Below are 12,103 nucleotides of genomic sequence, written 5' to 3'. Positions count from 1 at the left end.
AATTCATCATGGGGAAGAGGAAGAGACAGCTGCCTAACAGAAAGAGGACCTGGGACTATAGACATTTGGTCAGTCACCACTGGAAAGAGACCTGGAACTCTCAACACATCTAATCACATTCAAGGTTATAATAACCTGGATACACAATGACCAGCCTGTTGATTAGTTTACATGGAAAAGGCTGTGTGTAAAATATTGGGCCTTTGTCACAACTTTAGTTCATAAAATAAAGATGACAGTTTTGGGAATGCGTTAGTACACATGTCATTGGTAGTGACATATTATAAGGCTTTTATGATCTTAGCTGACTCCCATAGAATTGTTTTTAATATTTTTTTTTTCCTTTAGAAAGTGAAATAAAGCAAACGCCTCTATGAAAATGTTTGTTGATTTTTTCACATGTAGGATATATTAATCTCATAGTTAATATGTCCATTTGTCTAACTACTTAGCTACTACTGACAAATCTGAATAAAACTAATGCCTGGTGGAAACTCTGCAGTGCTTTTGGGCCCGCAGACGGAGCTGGGTGCCTCCTGCAGGTGGTGTGGGTTAGAGAGCTCCCCGCAACCCCCCGCCCGCCTCCCCAAGGCTGTGCTGGGTCAGGGCGCATGCCTCTGGACCCAGAGAGGTTCGCTCTGGAGTAGCCGAGCCAGCTACATCTGCCCAGACCTCCCAGGACGAAGATGCAGACTCTAGATTGTCCTCGGACGGTGTCGGAAATAACAGCTGGTCAAGCAGCATGGTGGGTCAGAGGGTTCCCTCACCCCCTCCCTAAGTGGCCTCAGCGTCTCTTGCCTTTAAGAGTCACGCTGAGCGTACTGATGGGAGACTAGTTCCGCTCTCGACCTCTCTGGAGCCTCGAGGTCCATGAGTTAGGAGACAGGAGCTAAGCCAATGAAATGCATATCTCCTTCTCAAGTACTTTCCCTCTGTGCCCTGCGGAATAAGACGTCCCCAAGTGGTTCGGCACTGCAGTTGCCTCAGGTGACACTAGTTGTGGTAAATGGCAGGCGGGCCCAAAAACCTAATCGGAAAATATGGGGAATGAGGTGAAAAGCCTGATATCCTCCTGGGAGGTGTGCAGGGCTGCGTGTGTGCCTGGGCAATGCCTGGGCAAACCCCAGTCTCTCACCTTCGGCTGACCCCGAGGCTCTACTCAGGCAGGGAGTGAAGGCTAAGGCAGAGGGGTACGCAGATGGCGCGCTGAAGATCTGGCCCCCACCCACACACTGCCCTTGGCAAAGGGTGGAAGATCCATTGGTTCATGGCATTTAAGGCAACCTGTCTTATCACTAGTCAAACACTGAGCTTAAAGGAGCAGGTAGTTCAGTGGCCACGTACAACCAAGAATACACACGTCAGAGAACAGTCCAGAAAAGTCACATAACACGTAAACCGCAACAACAAAGACCCTGGCTGGGTGGGAGAGGAATCTGATTTCCAGAGTTACCAAATTATGTTATTTGAAATGTTGAGTTTTCAACAAAAAATTACAAGACATGCGAAAACTTGGAGCCAGTCTGACCTCCAGAGGGGAAGTTCAGTGATCTAATCAACCGTGCATACGCCACGAAGCCCCGTTCAAGATTCTGAACACCAGAGCTCCGCGAAGGTTCCTGGCTGGTGAACGCATGGGTGCTGACAGGGTGATTCGTCCTGCCTGGCTCCTTGGGGAGAGGGCGGAGCAGCTCTGCATCTAGGACCCTCCCTGGCCCTACGTGTGTCTCAGTTTGACTGTTCCTGACCTGTAACTGTCAGCCTAGAGTGCTTTCCTGAGTTTTGCGAGTCCAGTGAATGACTGAGCTTGTGAAGATTCCCGCTGGGGACCCCTGGCCATGTGGCTGGTGTCTAAAGTCCGATGCTGACTCTGGGTGCTTAGCGTCAGAGTTGAGTGACAGCGCGCCAGCTGGTTTTGGAGCAGTCGGGGTCAGTGTCAAAATTACCAACTTCCCCATTTTTCCCTTAGATCCTTATCATTGTTAATTTTCAAAAGCAAAACACCCCAAACTGCTAAAAGTCTAGAGCTAACAAGTTAATATATGACAGGGTGCCTGTCAGCCAATTACAAGTTTTACGACATTCAACACAAATGTATTTTCTGCATTTAAAAAATTTATTCCCCTATTCTGCTTAGAGCGACTAAAGTCCATCTTTGATGTAAGGCATGTTTAAAAAAAATTACTATTGATAACATAAAAGGGTCCTTAGCTAACCCACAGAACTTAATTTATATGACCATTATAGATGTTCTGATGAGTTTTCAGATGAAAAACAGTAACATTTCAAGACACGCATAAACCGCCAAACCTGTTTCCGAGGAATTCCGTGTTGCAAAACATGCAAAGGCCACGAAAACTGTTATCGTTTCGTTCTTGCTGCTGCTGTTCCAGAATTTCTTTCTGTAAAGTAGCAACAGATAGGTGATATTATCTTTAATGAATGCACAGTCGGCTAATGAAAAATGTCAGAGTCCGGATGGGAGGGAATCGGGGCCGGAGCACAAAGGGAGCCCAGGAACACGGACAAAATTTCAAACTCCCCCCTTCGAAGCCGCGCACTGAATTTCCAGGCGCACTCCACCAGGGCCGCTCTGCAGGAGACGGTCCCCAGGGCCTCGCCGCGCTCCCCTCCCCGCCCTTCCTCCTGCCTGTACCAGCCAGCTCCCACCCCGCCCTCTTTCAGAAACGAAGATGTGGTGGGATCTTTGACCTGTCCCTTTCTGTGATTCTCAGTTTAGTCTGAGCAATTTTTCACTCGAAGCATCTTTCAAATGACTTCTGGCCACCATTCCCAGTGTCATCGCCCCAAGTCTGCTTTCTAGTCGGTCACCATGGGAAAACTTCAAGTACGTCTCTAGAGGGTCTCTCCGACTTCAACCTTCTCTCCATCATATCCACTCTCACTTTTCTGCTGGAAAAACCTTCTTAAGTACCGTTTACACGCATAAGTACGCTGTTGCTCTCTAATAATTTAAATTCGCTTTGGTAACGCCCTGCTCTCATTAGAGTGGCTCTACACGACCCTCCCTTGAGGTGACTTTATGTCTCTGCTTTTTCACTCTTAGAAATCTTGTCTGTTCTTTAAGATCCAACTCGATCCACTCCTATCATACAGCCATTTCTACATGTTAGTCCGACGATTAAGAGCTTAGGCTCTGAAACACCGAGCACACCTAGATTTGAAACCTGGCTCTCTCCTGGACTCGATTTAATCTCTTTAATCCTCAGTCTTCTCATTTTTAAGAGGAAAATGAAACTATTACCTCACGGCATTGTTTACAAGATTAAATAAGATGATTTATATAAAGAGTTCAAGTTGCGCATGGCGTATTAAATGTTGGATGTTGCTGCTATCCAGCCAGTGTCAATCTCCTGCGCTTATTACCCATCATCCCCTTGGAAGCTGTTGCCTGCTTTGTCTTCTGAAAGGGTACGAAAACTCTTTGACGTTAAAAGATTTATTCTGCTCTTACATCTACATGCTACTCTACACATTCTTACAACACAGCTCTAAATTGGAATTTCATAAAGTTTACTGCTGATTCTACAAGTATTTATAGAACAGCATAAAAATGAGCTAGCATCTAGAAGCTTAATAAATTCAATATGGCCTTTTCTAACATCTAGAAATATTAGCATCTAGAAATATTAATCCACTGAAGAAAAAGAAAAGAAGCTACTGTGATAAAAATCAATTCCATGAACTTCTGGTTTCAGTCACAATGGAATAATGGATCTCTCACTTCCCCTGTAAACTACTAAACCAAACTGCTTCGTGTATTTTATCTGTTTTCAGACATTGGATAATAGACGGCACAGGGCTGTGATCCTTAAGAGAAAAAAATAATACACTGCCAGTTTTCTGCTGGGCATTTTCCAAATTGCAACATAGGGAAATTAAATCCGAACGAAGAGCAGCTACCTCACTGGATACAGAAGAAAGGACTGGCGTTCGGCGTACCGGTGCGAGGGGCATCCGCGGGCCGAGGTCCGCGGGGGCGGGAGAGCTGCAGGGGCGCTCAGGGCACCCGTACTGGGATTCTCTGAACCTCTGTGCTAATGCTGAGCTGTACATGTACAGAGCAGGGTGCTGCGAGGCCTGACCGAGGAGTTTCCAGGGGGGATTCCAGAAGGTTCAGCGCTGGAATATGCTGGAGTTCCGACATGCAGAATGCAAATACCTCGCTCACCACTTCAGGGGGACACAAAAGTAAAGAACGCGTTCTAGTTCCCGAAGGGCAGGGCTGTAAGCTGGTAGGAAGTGGTAGATAAAAGCACAATAAAAGGCATAAAGTCGATGAATTGGACAATTTTAATTATCCCTCTTTAAGTGAACTTTACATAAAAACTAAAATTGACAGTAAGAGTCCAACAAAAGAGCTATTGGAAAAGGAAAGCTCTGCTTGCATAAGCATGCATGGTTTGCCTTCAAAAACACATTTCAGATCCCTATGTCGACAACTCTGTCAGCAGCAAAAACAAAAACCCAGCAGATAAAGCTCTTGGTGCAATCGCTGTTGCTGCCCTGCAGAAATGGTGAGCATGTTCTGTGCCTGCCCGTTTTCAGCCCACGAGATCCGCTCGTGCTCATTAGAAACCATCATCCTGGCTCATATTTCCCAAGCTTGTGATAACATAACACAACTTTGGTTAGAGAAAAACCTTACTCAGTGTTACCTTGGCTTTGATTCAGCACAAACCAAACAGATCTGTGAGCCTGAAGCAGAGCGACGCGCAGCCATCTGAGGTTCTCTTCAGCCATAGTTAAGGTTTATCAGTGGACTCTGACGTGCGCGGCTTGAGTGTAGACACCTGAAGCTGTACAGAAACCGGGTCTTCGTGGGGGGCGCCTGACTGACACTTGGGGAGATCAGAGGCAGCAGGGACAGCCAGGGCAGTAAAGCCAGAGGCTGCCTTCACGGCGAGTAGCTAAAACCCGGCTGGCCTTCTGCCTTCTGTTCTGTCGTTCAGGAGCCTCTCGTAGGGCGACGGCGCGATCCGGGGGGCTCCCAGCCGCGATGTCCGTGCCGCCCACGACCATGGGAGGTGACGCGGGCTCTGGGGCACCCTGTGTCGTCTCTGGTCTCACAGGCTCCATACAACTTTACCCTTTAATTTCACCCAAGTTCGTCCTGCCAAGACCTGCCTTTTGTCTGTTGCTCATGCTTTTGAATCTCTTTCCCGGGCCCTCCCGCCAGGAGCCAGTGAAAGCTTCCGCTGCTCCGCCGACTCTCCGCTCGTTTCGAGGGCTGCAGTACCGGTGACGCAGGGCCGAGCTCTGCAGCTGGGAAGAACGGACACTGTGACCAGCCGGCTCCGCTTTCACCGGAGTCTCCGCTCCGATGGGTGGGCTCCAGCCTGTGTTCTCGCTGCACTCGGCTTGTGGCTGCAGTAAGGTGGACACTGCCTATGCCCTCCGGGCTCTCGTCCTAACGTAGCTCCATTAACGTGTCCTACATCCTAATGACATCTATCCTCCCACTAAGATCCCCTCCTTTCTGACCATGACTGCTCACTACTGGCTTTTCAGAAGGGACCTCGTGAAACTATTTACTAATCCCCTATAAAGAGATCTTACGGCGACTTGTTTAAAGCTACATAGCCACTTGGTGCCAAAGACGGTGCTGTTGCCAGGGTACCATATTTGCTTTTTTTTTCCTCTCAGAAGGTACCCACCGGAGTATCTGTAGACATGTAGGTAACAAAGATCTTTCTGTTTAGTGGACAAACAAGTTCAGAGCCCCGCAGATAGAGACTGGACAGGTAGGGCAACTTAAAAACCTTCCTTTCAAAATGTCCACAGTTTCATTTAGATGAGTCTGGAATTGATTAGCTTCTCAGCATCTGAGGCTTTAGAACACACCGAAATAACAAGGTGAATAATATATACAATCACAACCGTGCCCACTGAATTAGAGAAAGAAGTATTCTGGATAAGCAGATTTTCTAGAATGGAGAAATTTTAATTTTGTGTTTAAAGGGTTAGCAGTTTTACACAGATGGTTTCCAAGACACCGCTCGTGTTTCCTCTACCGTCCACTCGGGACATAATCGACCTGGGCTGCGTGACGCAGGGCCCTCGTATGAACGGGCACTTCCACGCTGGACCGTAAGAGACACCCACGTCTCACCGTGTGTGTTCTTCTGGGTAACTTTCTCCTCTCTTGAATGGCCGTCTGTGTTTATCTCCTTTTACTCACTGAAGCTTTTCATCACGGTGAGTGAGTCTACTTCTGTGCCCTCAACTGGCTCCCCCATCGACACCTCCTTTCCACGTGCTTTTTGCTATCCTCTGTTTAGACCTCCTGTTCTTCTCCTTAGCCTAGAACGAAGCGATAGGAATTCTCGAGACCCAGGCAAATGAAATCCAGATAATCAAATTCTGTGTATAAAATTAAGTCGAATGTTTGGTCCGTGGGAAACAGCATCCCCCAGTCTCCTGTCTGGATGGCTCCGTGGCAGTTATTTTCACCCTGCAGGGATGCTTTGTTGTTACTTGTGTGTTCTCCGCTGTTTGCATCTACTGAGGTTAAGATATCAGACGGAGAGATTTATAGGAAAGACCTTCCTTGTACACACATTTAGAAAGTATGTTGATGTGCTGCGTTCCCAGAGGGATGTAAGTCAAAATCTGATTGTACGTGGACCTTAAAAATGAGTCTACAAAAATGACTACATCTGAACTGGTATGAGACAGAGGCTTAAGCAAAGCAATAGTTCTCCTTTTTCTTCCGAACAAAATCCATACTATTTAGAATGGCATTCACAAGGCCTCCCACGTGATTCTAACCTAGGTTATTCAAAGCCTTCTCTTGCATTGTTTCCTCATATAAACCGTTTCAGGAAAAACAGGAGCATCTGCTATAATTACTTGTGCATTGTTATCCGCGGTAGCAGTTCTCAGTGACCTGTTATCATTTCTCAGGCTTCTCAATGGCCCGGGGCACTGTCCCCTTTTCCTCCATCAGTCTGTGTGTTCTGCAGTCCGCTACCCTACTAACCCTTCGGAGCTGGGTTCAGACGCTACGTCTCCGGTGAGTGGAGGCTGGGACTCAGGAGATGTGTATTCTTGTCCTGTTTTTCCGACTAGCTGATTCTTAATGTGGCCACGGGCATGTCACCTCTCTAGGACTTCGTTGCTGGTGATCTCTAAACTGCTTGAGAAACATTCTGTGGACATAAAGGTGACTGTCCCTGACCGCTCTCTGCTAGAGGCGACATGTCATTTTGCCAGTCTGTAGCATTTCATTGGCTTGGTTTTCAGGAACACTATGTCCCAACCCGTCTCTACTGGAACACGAGCTCCCTTACGCCACATGACATGTCTTGCAGCAGATCCTGGATGAATGCATGACCACTAAATAAACACCCAGGTACAACAACGTACACACTATAGGCCCGAACGCTCTCCTGAAAAGCAAAACGGACTTTTCGAAGGAGTCTGTAAAACACTTGATCACCCCTTACCGACAGAGGGCTGGTACTCGCATGATTTATATTTCACACGTAACATAAAATTGTTCCAGAAGAGGGCCGTAAATTCAAAGTGGCCCCCAGACGCGGAAGGGGCCGATGGCCACGGGATGGGGCAGCGGAGTCCGGCCTGCGCGTTTAAAGAGTTTAACAGGGGACTTGTATACAGAAAGTTGTCTCGGGCGACCGCAGGACGAATGGATGCCTGCACCTCCCACCCCCAGAATTTTATAGCTAAAAGCAGGGAGAATGGCTGGGCGATCAAAGGCGCCAGGTGCCCCGGGGCTCTGGCGCCAGAGAGAGCTCAGAGCAACACCGAGGGCACCTCGTCCGGGAGAGAGTATTGATGGGAACCCCGTGACCGGTGCAGCCAGAGCGCTGTGCGCACGTGCCAGAGCGCACCTGGGGGGAGGGGTCAAGTCCAGGTTCACCCAGATGTCAAGGGGGCGCACCCGCTTTAAAACGGAGTCACTTATGTTCCACGCAAAATGCAGAATAGTAAAGGCTGTTAAGATAGTCATTTAAACAAATACCCTACTGTAGACGTAGAGCTTATTATTGGTTATTATTTTAAAAGTTCTAGTTTTTTAACTCGCAACTGATAATTTTTATAAATACACAGAGATACATAAGAGAATTTTATGTTGCTATAGGATAGGGATTTAGGGAGATATGTTTTAACTGTTTTTCAATTAATTATTTTTACTTTTAATAGTGTATTTATACTTTACTAAGTCTATATCTTAAAAGAGTAACTGCTGTTTGTTACTAATTTTTGAGAACTACAGGAGATGCGAGTCAAGATAAGGAAATGAACCAGAATAATTACGCAATCCAATAATTCAGAAAACTAAGTATATTAAAGAACATTATTTTTATTTTGTTTAAAAATAATAAATAAAATGGCAAACTGCTTTCCCACTTATCCACCTAACAAAGTCTACTCATTACTTTTTCTTTTATTCCTTTTATTCTTTTTTCGTTTATGTCTTTTTGTACCCATTATTTTTAATAAATGGCCTACTAATTATTTTTTATATGTGTGCTTATAAAACAAATAGAAAAAAGTCCTCGTTTCTTAAAATAGAAGCACCAAATATATTATATATTTTGATGAAATTTTACTTCGAATAAATCATGTGAAGATGAAAAAGAAATTATTTTAATTCTATGACTATTCTGTTACAGATTACATTATCCAACTGTAATCAAGTCAATAAATCAGGAAGAAAGTCCTCATTAATTTGTAGAAATTGAGTTTAGATGAACAAAGAATTCATAGTTACGTCATGGTGTGCTAAATAAATTAGTAAACCTGGAAGCCAGTCGAGTCAGGCTTTTCTTTAACTCTGGCACGGTCTCTTTTGCCATTGATTTTTATTATGAAAAATCTCACAGAGAAGCATAAACAATACAATGAACATTTCTACACCCAATATTTACTTTCAAGAATTATTAACGATTTGCCAGTTTCTCTCTCTCCCCTTTCCCCTTGCTCTCTCTCTCTCCACACACACACAACACACACACAACACACACACAACACACACAACACACACACATATAACTATGCATCTGAAAATCAGTTGAGACGTCATGGCACTTCGTTCCCAAACACTTCAGCATGTCTCCCTTAGACAAAGGACACCCCTACATATAATTCCAATACCATTATCATCACGCCTAAGAAAATCGATACTTCCAAAATAGCATGCAACATTCAGGCAATATTTAAATTTTTTAACTGTCCCAAGAATGTCTTTTAATGTTCCCTTCCTCCCCAACTCCCACCAAGACCACTCTAGGTTCACACGTCTCATTTGGTTGTTAGGTGACCTGCCTCTAAATCTTAAACCACAGAATAAGTCACCGGCCTGGGACTTTGGCTCCGATGTGTGGAAAGGGGATTTTTTCCAAACTCGATAGTGGTTTTCCAGGTATACAGATCGCTGCTAGGGAAACCCTATTAACGTTACTATTTTTATGCAATCGGTTCCATATGTCCCCCGCCAGACAGTGAGCGTGCAGAGGCGAAACTGCTCTACGCATCTGTGCGTCCGCTGTGCCCCACGGGCCGGGGCACGCAGTCACCGTGAAGTGCAGGTGGTCTCTCTGTGGCCCCCACTCCCTCCAGTCCCTTGAACGGGCAGGCCTCTAGGCAGGGGACAGCCACGTCGCCTCTGCGCCCCAACGCCCTGACTGCCACCGCTGTTAATGTGCGTGATGGGACAGGACAACACTGAGCCTTGAAGACTCTGCGCGTCCTTCTGCGGACACACACGCGTGCCGACCGCTGCCGACCGCGCACGCGCGGACACACCAAAAGGAAGGCCCTCGGGCAATCGAGAAAGATGCTTCTCCTTTTCCTTCCCTTTCTTTCTTTCTCTCCTTCTTCCTTCCCTCTTCCCCTCTGTCTTTCCTTTCTTCCTTTGTAAAGCTTGGTATCTGATAGGATCAGCGGTAGCATATGCTTGAAAGTCACTTATGAACCAACAAATATGAGGAGACGACTCATATAAAGCATTACAAAGAAGTGCAAATCGAAGACCACCAGCTTCAGGGTTTTATTTTTCTCAAAAAGAAGTCTCATGCTGGGCAGGTATATTAGATTTTATTCATGGATTTACAGAATAGAAGGATGAAGAGAATGTCGCAGATGTTGTATGTTTGAACTTCTCAAAGCAGCTGACGAAATCAGATAAAATTTTCATTGCAAAATAGGCTTGGATAAAAAGCACAGTTGTAAGGATACAAGATCAGCTTATGTATAAGGCGAAGAGTCATAATAACAAGCTGTATGTTTGTCTAATTGGTTTAAAATGTCAAGTGTGGTAGTAAAGGGGTCAGTGCACAGTCTCCCACCTTTATTCGTAAGCTGAAGGCAGGGGAAGCATTAATGAGACAGCAGATCGAGCAGATGGCACTCAGCAGTCACAGGGGCCTGACGTACAAGTGGAAGATGAAAATGGTAGTTAGGTTGAAAGTTACAAAAATCAGCCAATCCACGAGAAAGCAATTTAGAATATATAAATTAGGTAAGTATTTGCACACAGGAAAGCTAAAACTGATGTTCAGAATGACGAGTCCAGTGGAAATAGCTTGCACTGGTTCGTCAGCTGCTTTGAGAAGTTCAAACATACAACATGTTCAGAATGACGAGTCCAGTGGAAACACTTGCACTGACACAAGGAAGTCAAACGAAGGCCACAGTCATTCATTATGGGTGTCGAAAACGTTTTATAGATACTGACGGATTAGATGCACGACAGAGTTCGCTGGCTGAATGGCACTGTTTCCTGCCCAGCCCAGCCTGAAGGCAGCAGCACAGAATCCTCAGGCTGGGAGCCCAGCTGCACTTCCCAACAGGGGACACGACGAACCTTCCTGAAGGTGGAGTGGCCTAAGGCCTCCACGGGAAAACAGAAGCATCTCATACCTCCACAAACACAAACTACCTCTGAGGCATCTGAGATTATTTCATTTACACCCCTATCTTGTTCTAATAAGTGTTTCTGGCTGCTATAAAACTGTGCGCCCCAAAACTGAGAGTAAAGAAAGGAAAACTAGGGCACGGTGGGCACATAACTTGAAGATGAAAAATAAAAATACACGTGTGCATACACACACACACACGAACACACATGCACGCACACGCACACACTGGAGCCCAGAAGTGGCCCCAAATCTGGCTGTCGCCTCTCATAGATCTGGGAAGCAGCTCCGACCGGGGTTTGTACAACAAAGAACTTGGCTTTGTCCCTCGTTCCTGGGTGGTCACCTCTAAATCCTTGGCATTTTTCGACTGACTGGAGTGTCTCTGTCATTCACAGGGGCCTTTTGCGCCCACCTGATAGTTCACGCGAACAGGGTAACTCAGGATGGGACTGCCAAGCCAGAGAGACACGAGGCACATGATGTCGCCCGGCATCAGGAAGGGAAGAGCCAGAGACTGGGCTTAGCTGTGTGTCGAGTCCATCGATCCTGCTTCGTGACGTTTCTGTAAAGACTGGACCCCGAAGCTCAGGTGACCTTTCCCGACTGGCAACACTTGGCATATTGTCACACGCTGATGTGCCTCTGGGGACAATAAAAGCTTCATGTTTGGGACTTTCCCAGACCTCACTCTATGTATGTCCCTGTTTGGCTCGTTCTGATTTGTACTTATTTCTATAAAAAACTAATCATAAGTACAGTGCTCTCCTGAGTTCTGTGAATTTTTATAGTGAATTAATGAATCCAAGGGGAGTAGTGGGAACCCCTGAAACTGTGGCCAGCTGGTCAGAAGTGAAGGTGGCCTTGGGATCTGTCAACAGTGAGAACAGTCCTGTGCAGGGCTGTGTCTCGTGAAGTCTGGCCTAACTGGGGGACTAGAAGTCACTGATGCTAAATACACTATACGATGCAACGGACGCATCCTCAGGACAGACAGACCAAACAACACAGACTTTCTCACACTGGTCCTCAAAGCGAGCTGACTCTCATGCCAAAGCACACCCCCAAACTCAGCGAAATCAGTGCGGACGGGGAGGGGGCGGTGGGGGGTGGTAAGGGTTGTCATGATATCTGCTTCCTCCTGATTGGGAGTGAGGGGGTTTCAGACAACCTAGAAAAATTATTAACTTCCTCAA

The 12,103-nt window shown here is 46.2% G+C and overlaps 1 protein-coding gene across 1 annotated transcript in view; it reads right to left on the bottom strand.

Annotated features, from left to right (window-relative positions):
* The window catches only part of ZNF277 (zinc finger protein 277), a 91,538-nt gene that overhangs the window by 14,584 nt on the left and 64,851 nt on the right, over window positions 1–12,103 (bottom strand). Inside the window, exon 5 of the mRNA XM_006912074.3 lies at window positions 2,311–2,402. Within this exon, the coding sequence (XP_006912136.1) occupies window positions 2,311–2,402 (92 nt within the window). The remainder of the gene's footprint in view (window positions 1–2,310; window positions 2,403–12,103) is intronic.

This window comes from Pteropus alecto, unplaced genomic scaffold (genome assembly GCF_000325575.1).
Source record: "Pteropus alecto unplaced genomic scaffold, ASM32557v1 scaffold21, whole genome shotgun sequence".
Classification (NCBI taxonomy): Eukaryota; Metazoa; Chordata; class Mammalia; order Chiroptera; family Pteropodidae; genus Pteropus; species Pteropus alecto.
The sequence above is the reverse complement of the archived record's forward strand: the minus strand, read 5'-3'. Positions and strand labels throughout refer to the sequence as shown.